Here is a 15,719-nt window from a genome sequence, read left to right as displayed (position 1 = left end):
TTAAGTGCATTTTATAGTGTGAAAAATACAGTATATTGACACTCTGGGAGATGTATTAAAGACGTTTTAATCAAAATGAATGTCTTTAAGATATAAGAATGTACAACTTTTTAAAAGGATGTGTAGATAGCCTGAGAGCTAAGCTAAAACAGCTTAAGTGTAAAATCAAGTGTAAAACCTGTGATCCACAGACTCACCTTAAAGTCCGTGTTGATGGAGAGGAAGTGAAGCGCGTCCACAGGAAGCTGGTGCTGAATGTCATCCGATCCAATAAAGACGCTCTCCAGGTGAGCCCAGCGTCTCTGCACCTCCAGCCACAGCATCAGCACACACTCTGCCCGACTGAGCCGGGTCTGCAGAACCAGAACCTGTGCGTGGAAAAACTCCACCTGCTTCATCTGCAGCATGGCCTGCAGCTGCATCTGAGAACAGGACGTAGCTATCCTCACTCAGCAGAACTACATGTGCTTACCACTGATCTTATACACTGTACAGATTAGAGGTGTGGGGTTTTAACATTCCTCCATCCACAGTGTGACGTGTATACTGGGAATACACTACAGTAGACTGATGTTACCACCCACAGTAGACAGTAGGGGTGTGACGAGATATTGTGCCACGAGATCTCACGAGATTAAATGTGACGATATTTCTCGTCAAGCTTAAACCTGTCTCGCGGGAGAGAAAAAAAAAACAGTTTAATGTGGACTTTTTAAGAGGGATCTGGCAACCCAGTAGCAGAGAGTGTGAGAGCAGCTCTCAGCAGAATAGGAACATTCTGGCAGTTGTATAGAACAGAGGTCACTAATGGGCGGACCGCGGTCCGGACCCAAACGTTGTCCAATGCGGACCCAAACCGATAAACTACTGAGAAGGATTTAATTGTGCGGCGCAGTAAACTCACAGACCAATCACGTGTGGGGTAAGATCACCACAATCAGATCTATGCAGATGCGGTAAGTAAAAAAAATAAAAAAATAAACACACCGCTCCTCACGCGGGATCGAACCCGTGTTGTCAGGGTCGTGGTACCGCGGCCGTGAAAAAACGCCTTTATAAGGAGATAGGGAGAACGAGAACGGCGGAAAAACGAGAACGGCGGAAACTAGTCACGCCGAGCGCGACAGAGAGACAGGGGATAAATATAAACAAAATCTGTCCAGAGAGGCATTTCTACTTCTTCTTCTTCTTTTTCTATATTTTTACATCATTCAGTTCAAACAACCTTACAGGATATAGCACTTAAGTTAATTATTTAATATAATTAAATACCCCTGATATAGAAGATGCTTCTGCTACGTTTAAGTTGTTTGTCTGGCTGCATTTTGGCTTTTCAGTGGAAACAATAAACGGTAACAGAGTGACCAACAAGACACAAACCAAATATAAATACTGTAAGTAAATCCTACACGTGACTGTTTCATAGGCAGCTGTACTAATCCCTTAGCTCTGTACTGTATTTAAAAAAAATGTTCTGTCTCTGTTTGCACTTCAAGCATAGTCTTAATATGACTGGTTATGGTTATGAATAGTTAAATTACAAGAGATTTAGGAGAAAAAAAAACACAAACCATATGCTTTATATGACTGGTTGTGGTTTGCACTTATTGTTTGCACTATATAAGACCTAGAAAAGATGTATTTTTATTTTTTATTCTTATTTATATTCCTTATAGAATCAATGTGTGAGAGAAACCAGTCTGTTAAGTTTGCGGTATATGATTTTGTCCAAAAAAAAAAAAGTTTTCTTTAAAATTTAATTTTTAAATCATGTCTCTTTATCGTGAGCCCAATATCGTGTCTCGTCTCGTCTCGTGGTATTAGTGTCTCGTCACACCCCTAGTAGAAAGTGCAGTGGAGGGTAATGATGATAACCAGCGGCGTCTGGCTAGAATTGTCTGCGTGAACAGTGACTAGTGACAAACGACTGCAAATCACATCAACATTCAATGCAGTGCCCTAATGCCAAGCTCAGACTACACACATTTTTTGTCCCTCACGGTGTTCACTATGTCAGATTAAGTAGTTATTTTCGTTTTGTGTCGTTTTTGGGGGACTGGCAACACTACACGTTAATCACCGACCAGTCATCGTCCGCGTCCTCGCGTGAGTTCGTAGGTCATCGTGGGGGAGAAGCTGAATCTGAGAATCACGGCTACACAAGCCCTTTGCGTGATGGAAGCGCTTTTGTGCTGAAGAAACTCAATAAAAGAGGGAGAAGCGACTGTGGGCTCAAAATCGGGTCAAAATCGGGCTAAAATCGTGTAGTCTGATCCGGGCATAACATGTAGCACAGGGGTCGGCAATTAGTTTTGGCTGTGGGCCAGATATTTTCTAAGCCATTATGTGGCGGGCCACAAAAATGATCTGTTTTTTGGAAAATGAATAAAGCCAGGATAAAAGGAAAAATTACAGTTTTTCCCAAATGTTTAAACGCATTTCTAGAAACTTGGCTCAGTTTCTCAAAACTCTAAACACAAACTGAAAATTATGAACTGCTTTGTCAAAACTCCACAAATCTCTGGCAAAACTGATTCCTTTCACCAAAACATCACACACACATTTATATGCTTATCTCTTACAGAGCATCAAATAAACACTGACAAGATAAATTCAAAGCACTATTATCAGAAGTATTTGGTTGTGTTTTTGACTTCATGTACAAAAACACAACCAACAAATTCAAAAACAGTACAAATTCAAATCCATACAAGAAATATGAGGAAATATGTTACATTTCTGATCTTTATCAAATCAAAGCACTATTATCAGAAGTATTTAGTTATGTTTTTGACTTCATGAGGCCGCTGTACAAATTCAAATGCACACAAGCCCATGGAAATATGTTGGCTTTCTGTTGTTTTTATTTATTTGTTGTGGTGTAGAACCCCCTCATTTACAGTACTACACAAATGTAAGCTATATTTACTGTATGTAAAATGTTGCACAACTGTAATTTTCACCTATTTTCACAATGAGAAACATGATAAGGAAAATTCACATACTAAGAGGACACAAAAATGTATTTATTGCAAAATGCAAAGAAACAGATCACTGTTCATCAGACCCCTGATCTCGGTCAGGCAAGAAGACCTCATCTACATCAGCTGCAATATTCTCTCTCGCCAAACAGCGGGGGAAAAATGCATTGCATGGCAAATCCATCTTTGGTAATCATCTGCGTGGATGTCATCACATGCCTCCCCCATAACACGAAGTAGCGCCACACGCTCGTGGGGTCTGCGTTTGTACACTTTCCACCTCCATGCAGAAAAGAATTCCTCTATTGGATTGAGAAATGGGGAATATGGTGGAAGGTGCAGCACAACAAACTGTGGATTTAGAGAACCAATCATTGACCAGAGCTGCCCAGTGGAAACTTACATTATTCCAGATGACAACATAGTAGGGCTGTATCAGTCACAAGAGGCCTCTTTTATACTCTGACAAATGATTGAAACGTTCTTCTAATTAAGTTTACACAGCAGCAACTTGTGTGAGACTACTTGGTAATTAGGGTTTTGTATTTGAAGGTCAGTGATTCTCAGGTGACCAAGGTGTTCTAAATTATGCAATTTGTGTTTAGTGATTTGCAAAGCTGTGATTTAGAATGATATTAGAGTGAGAACATGTGAAACTGTGTTTAGAGTTTAGCAGTTTGGAGTCACAATGTTGACACATGAGCTTCATGTTTTTGGATTTGTGTACACAGTTCCACATGTTTTGTGTAAACATTTGGGAAAAACTGTAATAAATAAACACACCACTCCTCACGCGGGGATCAAACCCGAGGCGTTAGTTTCGTGGTTCATTATACTGTGCCAGCTAGTGGACTGAGTTACAACTTATAATGAGACAGGGATCCAGAGAACGGGCGGAAAAACGAGAATAGGCGGAAACTAAAGTCCCGCCAAGTGTGACAGAGAGACGGGAAGGCATGTAAACTAAAGTTCACCAGAAAGGCATTTCATTTGTTTATTTTTTCATTATCGTTAATTTCAGTTCAAACAACCGCACAGGCCAGATGTTTCACGCTTGCGGGTCACATCCGGCCCGCAGGCCACCCTTTTGCCATCCTATGATGTAGCATATAAGTGTATATTGCACTGAAGAGTAGGGGTTGCATAACAAAGATAAAGGATAAAGACAGACGTTAAAAACAGCTCTTCTACAAATTACTGTGCAACGAAGAAACAGCTCAAATCTACACATCCAGTGCTAACCGCTAAGACCAGTGGTAGATGGAGATGGAGCACGATAAAAACAGGCAGGCTAATATCCAATTTTTTTTTTTAAAGGCTAAAGGACCTCCCCGAAGATTTCACATTATTTTAGCTAGATATACTAGGTAGATATACTTGCTGTTAAGTACGCGTTCGTATACGCATCATGGCTGCTTCGCGTATCCTGCGTCTGTCTGGAGTGTAGTTTGTGCACATCCTTTAAAAATGAATGCAACGCATACATGATGTGCAATACACACAAAACTGCTAGGGGCAGTGTACCCGCTAACCTCGAGTGTTGCCATGTTTGCATCGTTCAAATCCGGAATCCCTTTGCCATGTTTACATTGTGTAAATCCCCAAGCCCTTTCTACAGTCTGCCCTCTAGTAAAAGCCTCCAGTTACACGTGTTGCACATAGGCTAGTATGTTTCTCAGTTACATTTACAACACAGCCTGTTGTCTACGCAAACGCATGGGCAAAGAGCAAGTGTGCTTCTACCCTAAAAATGTAAACAGGAATTAAAACTGACGATTACATTTTTAATTTACTTTAAAATAGATTCATTTAAGTACATTGACGGAACAACTTGAGTTGCTACGGAAATTTCAGAAAGATTCCCAGAGAGCTATTAAAGACATGTGCTAGCTAGTATAGTTTTAGCTTGTGAAAGTCAAATTAATAAACAACTCTAGAAATCTCCATAATTCAACTACCTGAACTAGTTTTACTCTAGAAACCACTGAGCTTTGCTAGTCCACTTTTCAGACTGAAGGGTTGGACGTCTTGGAGCACGGTGTGTGATTAGCTATATTACTAACTAGTCACTGTGCGAGTCCGGTGTTGTGCCGAATTAATCAAAAACAGTTTATTTTGACTAAATACACTTAAATACATCTCATTTTACTAATCAATAACCAGAGAGGGGGTAATTTTCCTGGCGGGAGTGATGAATTCGGCACAACACTGGCTTTCCACATCCCATAGTTGTGTTAATCTTTAGGAGTGAAGTGAGCACTACAGATAACGGAAAGCGTGGACGGTTCTTTCCAGTCTGCCCTTTTAAAGTTTACAATTTTTGCCCACTTTTTGGATATTTTGGGCTTTTAAAGCCATATTGCACTGATGATCATCTGTATATCGAAGTATTGCAGACAAAAACAACACACATTTTTGTAATTTTACATCACCTTTAGTTCATCTGGTTTAACTTATTGTTTTCCACCGTCTACGTCACGTATGACGTGTGTGACAGACTCCGTAGACAGTGGGCATTGCCAAATAGAAGTCTTTTAAGCTGTATTGCTTGAATTTGTGGAAAAATGTTTTCTAACCATCGCTAATCACAAGTAAGGAACTCAGCTTCGGCTGTATTTATGTGTTCCACAATTTCATATTAGCTGGTGCTTAGCCTTTAAATTTAACACTAGGGGTTACACCATTAATAGAGTATAAACTGTATACTGTGCTGTAGAGTGTGGTTTATTTGCAGATATTCCCACCTGATGCTCTTCTAGCTTCTCGAGGAGTTCATCATCGCACTTCAGCAGAGGTGTGGTGGTGTGGAAATGCTCCTCATAGGTAAACTCCATCATCTTCCACATCTGGCTGATCTCACCCAACAACTGACCATGGAAAAACAAAACAAATCAAACAAGTAAAAAACTAAATAGGGGCAAAACTCCACAATGTTTCATAATTTTCATCAGTAAAACACACTTCAGAAAAGCCCTTTAATTTTACTGAACAATATGCACCTTATGTACTAAACAAAAATAAATAAAATACACTGACTTTATTTAGGCTTTATTTACTGTATTTTCCGTACTATAAAGTGAACTGGATTTTAAGGCACACTATCAATTACCTTCTATTTTCTGCTCTATTATCTTACATAAGGCTCGCCAGATTATAAGGCGCCTTATAAGCAACACTAGTAAGGAACAGGGGTGTCGCCATGTTTTTCTTCTTCTAATTCAGCAGGTCTCGCCATGTTTTTTTAATTCTTAAAAAAAAAAAAAACTAATCAAACAAGCGCTGGATGTTAATCTACACAGATTTCTCTCCTAAAACTATTTATTTGGGTGAGTAAAGCGCTTCTGTTTATTTACAGTGATCTTTTATTAGCTAGCGGTTCATCCCACATAGCTTGTTTTTAACACAGTAAATACACAGGCTACAGTCTGATAAACTCACTTCTGAACAGCGCAAAGCTAGCACTTAGCGGCTAATGCTAATGTTGCTCCAGCATTGCTAGCCGGGGTTAGCAGCAGGCCGCAGGCCGATAACACTCACCTCTAAACGGTGAAAGCTAGTGCTTAACGGCTTAACGGCTTATGCTAACGCTATATGTAAAATAAACATTGTGGTTTTATTGTTACTTAGTGTATTTAGTGCATGTATTTGCAGAAAATGAGAAATAGCTGAAAAAATATGCAGAGCTTTTAGACCTCAAATAATGAAAAGAAAACAAGTTCATATTAATAAAGTTTAGAGTTTAGAAATCCATTTTTGGTGGAATAACCCTGGTTTTTAATATCAGTTTTCATGAATCTTGGCATTATGTTTTCCTCCACCAGTCTTACACACTGCTTTTGGATAACTTTATGCCTTTACTCCTGGTGCAATGAAGGCTTTTGATCATCCAGCTTCCTCTTGATTATATTCCAGAGGTTTTCAATTTGGTAAAATTATTTTTTTCCAGGTCTGTATATGGCCCAAACAAATATAGTTGTCACTAAAGGTCTAAAAGAATCCTTCTAAAATCAATACTTCTCTAGGCTGTATTTGTGCACTTGCACATCTGTGTCAAAAATGGGTGGCATTCATTGGAAGGGGTGTCCAAAAACATTTGTAAATAAAGTGTTTACAGCTTAAAAGTTGAGTGTGTTTGTGAGGAAACAGAAAGACGAGTAGAAGAATCCACCACTACCTTTTCAATAGTCATCTCCTTGACTGCTCTGGCCACCGTGCTGAGAACCTCCTCTTCATACAGGTGTAGCTGCAGAGCCAGGAGGTCTGCCAGGGTGGTCCTCTCAGTCAGGGTGAAGACCACCTGAAAAAAACATACTAATGCATATTAATGCCCTGCATCTGATCAAGTTCCAAAACATCTCACAATCAGACAGACAGACCAAGGAAAAACACTGAAAGACTGAACAACAGACAAACTGAGAGACCAGCTGACACGAAGAGAGACTGCAGGCCAACAGACAGGCAAGAGAAAAACTGATGGGCTGAAAGAATGCCAGAGAATAATGGACGGTCAAAGATAACGACAGATTAAGAGAATGAGAGATTGAGACAATGACAGACAGACCAAGAGAACCAAAAAACGGCATGAGACTGACAGACAGGCCAGGAGAAAGAAGGACTGGCGGGCTAAGAACACAGACCAAGTGAGAAGCCAACAGACCATCTGAGGGAACAACAGACGAACTGAGAGAACCGTATACAACTGAGAAAATGACAAACAAAACAGGTTGAGAAAACAACACAGAGGTGTCAGGAATGACAGACCAATTGAGAGAATGCGAGACAGACAGAAAGACAGACAGGTTGAGAGGCCAACACACAGGGTGAGAGAATGACAGACAGGCCAAAAAAACTGACAGAACAGGAGATGGACAAAAACAACAGACAGAAAGAGAGATGACAATCAGGATGAAAAAAATAGACAGGCTGATAAACCAACAGACAGAGTGAGAGAAAGACATACAGGCTTGGAAACAGACCTACAGGAAAAGGAGCAACAGACAGCCAGGTCAAGAGACTGACAGACCAACAAATAGAACAAAAAAAAATGCTGAGACTGACAGACACACAGACAGATTGAAAAATAACAGCCCAACTAAAGACAGGAAGATAGAATGGAACAATGACAGATCAACTGAAAAGTTGACAGACAGACTAAGAAAAAGACAGGAAGCTGAGACCAACAACAGACTGACTGACTGACAAAAGACTAACAGACAAACAGAAAAAGCACGAGGAGGACAGACATCTAGAGAGACAGACCACTCACCCCAGTAGCTCCAACCAGCTGCATCCAGTGTCTGTCTCTCATTGCCGGGTTCTGCAGTTCAGTCACGGCCCGTAGAGATGTTATCAGGTCCTTCAGTTCGTGATCCAGTCTGATAAATATGTCCCATCCACGAGCGTCTTTATCAAAAGTCTGCATTTCCTAACCCACAACACAGTCTGTCTTACTCATCAAAGAACCATTTTATCATCACATATATTCATTTCATTAAAACCTTACAGTCAATTTAAATAGAACTTCATCCTGAAAACTATTTAAATGTTTGTGATTATTTATTAAAATTTTGTTTGTGTAACAGCAAATTACACCACGTACTGATTCCAAACTCAGCATCACTTCTCAAGCACCATATCTGCATATGATGCAAATTATTACAGGTGTGTTTATAATGATATGAGTCATGCCATAAGAGAGTGAAAAACTGCTTTCCTGCAGCCCTATAAATAGCCTCTCAGAAACTACTACCAATCTCTGACAGGTAGACATGCCTCTAGGATGCACCCAAGTTGCCCATTTGACAAACTACGCATCATTGGTCTAAAAAAAAAAAAGCAGGATGGACGAGTTTGTTTGTTTGTGTTTTGTGCCATATCACCATATCAGTAACATGTTGGCTATTTTATGGCATCGAAAATGTTCATGACTTGAGCATCACAGACTTAAATCAGTGTCTTTATATAAAGGACTTCCAAAAAATTAAGTATTTTAGCTGGTGTAATCTTTTCAAACAGTTCATATTTGTAACCCTATAAAAGTTATTTCTGGTGGTTAAAAGTGCAGGACAGTCTACTAAGATGCGTTTAATAGTTTGAGGAGTATCACAGAACTGGCAGGCTGAAGTCTATTCGCCAACCAGGAGGTGGCGGTGGGTAAGAGCAGTATATCTAATTCGGCACCTAGTCATGATTGTCTGATCTTGTCTATTAAGGAAGTCCATATTGCATTTAATATTAACGATAGGGGATATTTCATACAGCTTATTTGGATGGACGTGTCATAAACGAGAAACCTGTAGTGCTATGTACTGGAACTTCATTATCCGTCAGGTGACGCTTCATTCCTGCCTTTGCTGTGGAGCGACACACTGCCGCAACTACAGGTGTGATGATCTGGGGAGCATCGCATACCACAGTCAGTCACCCCTAGTTGTGAAACGAGACCAGGGATACTAACAGCTCAGCGATATGTGCAGAACATCCTGCAGCCACATGTATTGTTGCCTCTCAACTGACATTTTTAAACTGGATAATGCTCGCCCACAAACAGCACGAATTTCCCAGGAGGAGCTGGTTCGGGAGCTTCAGGCACCTACGAGTGTAGAGCAGGATCTACAGGCCCAACTGCATCATATGTGCTGCAGGATGTCATACGGAACCTGAACACCTCCATGCTCAAATGTATCTCGTCTTGTATCTAGGCTAGACACTCCAACAGAATAATAGAGCCTCCTTTTAATTACAGCACAGTTTACACTTATCTTTCACTCCAATACTATAATCACTCTAATATATCATCATTACATTCACACGTATTCACATCATATTCTTGGTGTATTATTTGTTATTTGTTATTATTTGTTGTTATTTGCCAGTGAGTGTATATGTAAATATATATGTGTGTAAAATGTATTAAAGCAGACATTAAAGCAGACATCTCACTTTTGTAAGCCTTCTTAGTTCTGCGTTCATCTGATCCACGTTAATGCCTCTCCATAGTGTCCCGGACCAGGCCGCTATACTGCTCTATTAGATTCAACAAAACAGATTCTCACTGCAAAGTGTTTATGATTGACATGCACTTCATTTTAACATCTGACATGTTTAAATTACTGGATTAAACTGTAACATTGCAATACATGATATCCTGAAAAGTGAAAATATTATAATTACTCCACTGAAATGTAGCGTTATACAGGAGTTTCAGTTTAGTTTTAGCTAACCACCCAAAGTGCTAGCTCTTTCACCATTTAGGGGAGAGTATATCAGACTGTAGTTTCCGCATTGCAGTGCTGTCGGTTGCCATTAGCCACTAACCGTGGCTAACGCTAGTGGTTAGCTGCTAATGCTGCTACACCCAGCCTTAGTGGAAATCTGGAAATCTAAGCTGGATTCTATTTATCATAACCAGTCATTTAGGTCAACAATGGATAATTCAGAGATCCTCACTGAACTTCTGCAGTGAGTTTGCTGCACTAAAAGTAAAGGGGCTGAAAAATATTGCACGCCCCACTTTTCAGTTTTTTATTAAAAAAAATAAAGTTTAAAATATCCAATAAATTTCGTTCCACTTCATGATTGTGTCCTACTTGTTATTAATTCTTCACGAAAAAATTATAGTTTCATATCTTTGTTTGAAGCCTGAAATGTGGCAAATGTTTGAAACGTTTAAGGGGGGCAAATACTTTTGCAAGGCTCTGTAATCCAGTGCACCTTATGTATAGAAATACACCAGAAAATAGATTTAGAAAATAGTTTATTAACTATTTTAGAAAATAGTTTATTAATGATTGTTATTAAATAAATAAAGTGTAATTTACCTGAAAGTTTTTTCTTTAAAATTCAAAGTACGGGGCCACGATGGGCAAGACTGCACACTGATGATGAGTTAGGGTTGGGTAGACATTTTCGCATTACCGGGGCCTGTTTAGTGACTGAAGTGAGTGAGTAACCTGAGCGAACAGCAGCAGATCCCACAGCTGCTTTAAGGTGGAAATCTCTCTCCTCCACAGTCGCAGCTGCCGGACGTCCGGACAGCTCACTTCAAACAGCTTACAGCACTCCTGCAGCTCCGCCCGCTCTGCCTCCAGAACCTCCACCCCGCCGTAACACTGAGCAAACGCATAATACATAATACACACCCGTACACCCATACCCACACAGCAGATACATAAAGCTCCTGTCACCAGCCCACCAAACCAGTGAGTAAGTTTATGAAGTGATGGGTAAATGTGATCAAACCACAAGCCATTACAGATCATGGAGCTTAAAACTGTTGCATGCAGGAGATGTGCATATTTTGATGAAAACGGGCTGCAGTAAGAGCACTCTCCAGACTGTAAATGTACACTGTAAATTAATGGAATTGTAAAGGGGAAATGGTGTACCTGATCCAGCCGAGGGTATGGGTTCTCAGAGTTATACTGCAGAGGAGCTTCAGTTCTAAACTTCTCTTCAAACTGACTCAGCTTCACCTGTGAGCGGAACACAAATCAGCAAACACCACTAACACCACATGTAAAACAATAATCATCTCTATAGAGCAGCTGTTAGCACCCATGATTATCTTCATGGATAATAGGAGCAGTTTCAGTGGCAGGTTCTTGTCATAGAGCAGCTCTACAGACAGACTCAGGAGATCCTTTGTTCCAAGAGCCATCAGACTCTTTAACTCCTCCCAGTGGAGCCGTAAGAGAGAGGACAGATGAGGAACAAGTCTTATATGCTTTCTTCATCACAGCCTATTTTTATCTGTACTGTAATCACACTTTGTAACATGTACATCTACACCCTGGGACTCTATTGACATTTGCACTTCTGGACACTTGTCACTTTATGATACGTCTTGTACATTTGCACTCCTGGACACTATGGACACTTTATGGTACATCCTGTATATTCACACTCCTGGACACTACACTACTTCCTTAACTTATATACAATACTTGCACAGGCCTAAGTTTAGTACTTGTCATATCTGCTAATACCTGCTATACTTAATTTATTCTTTATTACTGCACATCATATCGAAGGCTGATTACTTTTACACTTTGTATAGTTTTGTATTTATTTATTTATGTATATATTCTCCAAATCCCATGTTACAATCTAATAGTTTAGAGTCTTATATTTCTTACTGTACTGCCCCTATTGTTGTTTGTTTCTACTGTGTCATGTAACTGCTACTGCTAAATTTCCTTTGAGATCAATAAAGTGTCTATGATTAAACCAAAATGTTCAAGTACTGTATGTGCCTAAAACCTGATCAATGCTGTTATTTATGTTTATTTACCAGCAATTATTTTTTTGTGGCTATTGGTTTAAGATGTTTTATTGAATGAGATAGTTTTCAGTTTGTGTAATATTTGGGTTTAAACTAAATACATTAGTATTTATTATACGTTAGTTTATTGTGTGGTACTGCAGTCTCAATATACAGTCCCCTATTGGAACAGTAAAGGCACAACCTATATTTCTGTTATATACTGAAGACATTTGAGTTTGACATTAAAATGTAAAAATAACACAAAAGATCAACATTTCAGCTTTTATTTTAAGATATTTATCTGGATCTGATACACAGTTGAGAAGATAGCACCTTCTGTCTAAACACACACACATTTTTTTCGGTGAGCAAAAGTATTGGAACATGTGACTGTGAGGTGTGTTTTGTTGCCCAGGTGTGTCCTGATACATTAATTATTCAAACAATAAACAGTGCTCAGTTCAAGAATTGGGTTTTATCTGTGCAATTATAGTTAGAGGAGTAATTAACATGAAAACCAGGGAGCTTTCTATGGGTGAAAAACAAGCAACAAACAAGTAAAAAACAACAAAAAAACCCAGAATGACTGACCTCAAACTCTCCATACTTCCGGCGTATGATGGCCACCTCAGCATTCTGGAGCGGCGCAACCTCGTGCTTTACCGTCCAGGCCAGTTTCTTAATACTGCTCCATCTCTCCGGCAACTCCTGACCACAGCATAAACACTTACATATCACAGCACACCCACACAAACTATAACCTACACTGTAGAACAATATAACTAAACGTTATGGTAACATACTTTTTTATTTAACTCCTAACTAGGTTTTTTTGTGTTTAACATGACTATTGGAAATGTAGAATCAGTTGAATAAAATTAAAACTGTTTATAGCTATAGTTACAGCTCTGTACATAAATGTGTGTGTATGTATGTGTGTATTTCTCTCATATTGATGTTTCTTCTAAAGAACCTGTAACTGAGTCAGCTGAGCTGGTTCAATAATACACAGTCTGTTTGTCTGTGCAATGCAAACACATTTCCCAATAGTAAAATGTCCTTATAAGGGTGGTGCCCTCCAACCTTCTCTTAAGTGTTCAGTTAAACCATATATAATGGTTGACTGTCTGGAGAGTAAGTTACCATTTTCTGTACACTTACTTCTGTGCAAAAACTCACTATTACACTCTTTAAAAGTGGTGTTTGATGTTTTAACTGTAATACTTTTTTTTACTTAATTCCAAGTTGAATCAGTTGTACTTATACAGAAAAAAACAGAAAACTGCAGAAATCTGGTCTCACAGGACTGAAACTGTTCATCCCTGCTCTGATTACGTCAAAATCATGTTTGCTGAACTGGGGTATTCTATTCTTATTAAAATGTATCCGACTAAGGTGCACCTTTAATTTTCCCTAAAATCTACAGCGTCCCTTATAATACAGTGCACCTTATGTATGTTTTCTACCAGACAGGTATTAAGGAGCAGTAAAGCCCCTCCACTGAAGTACAGCGTTATACTGGAGTTTCAGTTCAGTTTCTCCAACAGCATTACCTGCTAATCGCAGTGCTAGCTCTTTCACTGTTCAGAGGTGAGTATATTGGACTGTAGTCAGTGTGTTTACTATGTTAAAACAATGAACCGCTAGCTGATAGCGCCCTGGCTTACCGGAACACTCAGGGTTTCTCAGTGTACCAATGTTAGGTGACATTTACTAGCGCTAAGCGCTGCTAACTGCTGCTGATATGAACAGTTTTTAGGAGAGAAATCTGAGTAGATTACAACCAGCACTCGTTTAAATTTCGGATTTTTTTATTATTATTTTTTTTTATTACGAATTACAGATTTGTTTAATTAGGCATCTTATACTCCAGTTCGCCTTTTGTATGTAAACCAGACCGGAAAATAGACAATTATTAATAGAGTGCCTTATAGTCTTTAAAATACAGTAATTAAGCTGATTAAAACACGTGATTCTGTAGAACTGACTTGACATCCAGTTCATGCAACTATGCAGTTCGATTTGAATCAAATGATCAATTAATTATCTTAAGAATGACATTTTTAAGGAGGAAAGCATGTGTTTACTAAGCAAAAAATAACTAATGATTATGTCTTAATGCAACGTTTTAACAACTAGTTTTTTCTAAAACTAGAAAACCTTTTTTTTAAATCAATTAATCAATATTTTTTTTTCCCTATTATCTTCCAAATTAGCTAGGCCAATTGTCCCACCCTTTTATTTGCTACTCAGCTGTATATCCCCCATTACTAGGGATGCCACAACACCAGCAGGGTAAAAACTAGCACATGCCTCCTCAGACACATGTAAACCGCCTCTTTTCAAACTGTTGCTGATTCAATACTGCCGAGTAGCATCACAGAGTGCTCGGAGGAAAGTGCAGCAACCTGATTCTGATACATCAGCTCACAGATGCCTTGTGCTGACTGACATCATTTTAGGAGTGATGAGGAGAAAAAACGGCAACTACCCACTAGCAGCTGATGGCAAGCTGCATGACCTGGATTTAGACCAGCGATCTCTTAAACACAGTGGCAACGCTTAGCCCTTTGGACCACTCTACTAAAATGTACAATTTTTAGGCAGCACTAACTTTGTGAAGTTGAAACAAAAATGATTTTTACAGTGATACTGATTAAACACTGATTTTAGTTTAATTCTGGATATTGGTGAATATAATATTTTATATGAGTTATGGAAGATGTCCCTCACCTCCAGTTGAGTATAGATGGCATCAGGCAGTGTTTCTCCGTACTGCTCCAGCAGACTGACCACGGCCTTCAGAGGATCAAACAGCTGCTCAGTGCTGACCTGTCTGTCTCTCACCGCCAGCAGACAGCCCATAACCTGCACCACGGCCCGGTAATCCCCGCCCCTCACCGGCACCCGCAGCTCTCCGTCTGCCCTCAGGATGAACTCCTGCAGCTCTGCCATGCTGAGACACACAACAGCAGCACATCTTTGTATTTTTAACATTTAAAAATATGGATAACATTTTGTAGGGATGGAAATATTAAATATGAACTAGAGAAGTACTTCAGTGTTTACGGGGCCGACCACCAATCGCCAGTTGTCTTTAGGCTCAATTAGCCGATTGGTGATTTTACTCGCCTCTAAACAAACATTATAAATCTACAGGGCTTGGACAATGAAACTGAAACACCTGGTTTTAGACCACAATAATTGATTGTGGTGACGGACAGTTCTGGTGGAAACAGGAGAGTTGAGGTGCACATTGAATTCTGCGTGATTTGATCAGCTGTGGTTTTCTGTTTTCTGGATACAATCCGGGTTAGCACCCGAATATCCCTTTCAGACAGCTTCCTCTTACAGTGTCCACAGTTAGTCCTGTTGGATGTGGTTGGTCCTTCTTGGTGGTTTGCTGACATTACCCTGGATACCGTGGCTCTTGATACATCACAAAGACTTGCTGTCTCAGTCACAGATGAGCC

At 39.6% G+C, this 15,719-nt stretch overlaps 1 protein-coding gene across 1 annotated transcript in view; it reads right to left on the bottom strand.

The window, feature by feature from the left end:
* Nucleotides 1-15,719, bottom strand: part of LOC103021919 (dynein axonemal heavy chain 11) — a 232,881-nt gene that overhangs the window by 172,759 nt on the left and 44,403 nt on the right. Inside the window, exons 18-26 of the mRNA XM_049480231.1 lie at nt 14,980-15,202; nt 12,838-12,954; nt 11,369-11,455; nt 10,934-11,092; nt 9,924-10,007; nt 8,248-8,406; nt 7,156-7,278; nt 5,726-5,848; nt 198-422 (exon numbers count right to left, since the gene is read on the bottom strand). Of these exons, the coding sequence (XP_049336188.1) occupies nt 198-422; nt 5,726-5,848; nt 7,156-7,278; nt 8,248-8,406; nt 9,924-10,007; nt 10,934-11,092; nt 11,369-11,455; nt 12,838-12,954; nt 14,980-15,202 (1,300 nt within the window). The remainder of the gene's footprint in view (nt 1-197; nt 423-5,725; nt 5,849-7,155; nt 7,279-8,247; nt 8,407-9,923; nt 10,008-10,933; nt 11,093-11,368; nt 11,456-12,837; nt 12,955-14,979; nt 15,203-15,719) is intronic.

This window comes from Astyanax mexicanus, chromosome 6, assembly GCF_023375975.1.
Source record: "Astyanax mexicanus isolate ESR-SI-001 chromosome 6, AstMex3_surface, whole genome shotgun sequence".
Lineage (NCBI taxonomy): Eukaryota > Metazoa > Chordata > Actinopteri > Characiformes > Acestrorhamphidae > Astyanax > Astyanax mexicanus.
Note: the sequence above shows the minus strand (reverse complement) of the source record. Positions and strands in the feature narration are given on the sequence as shown.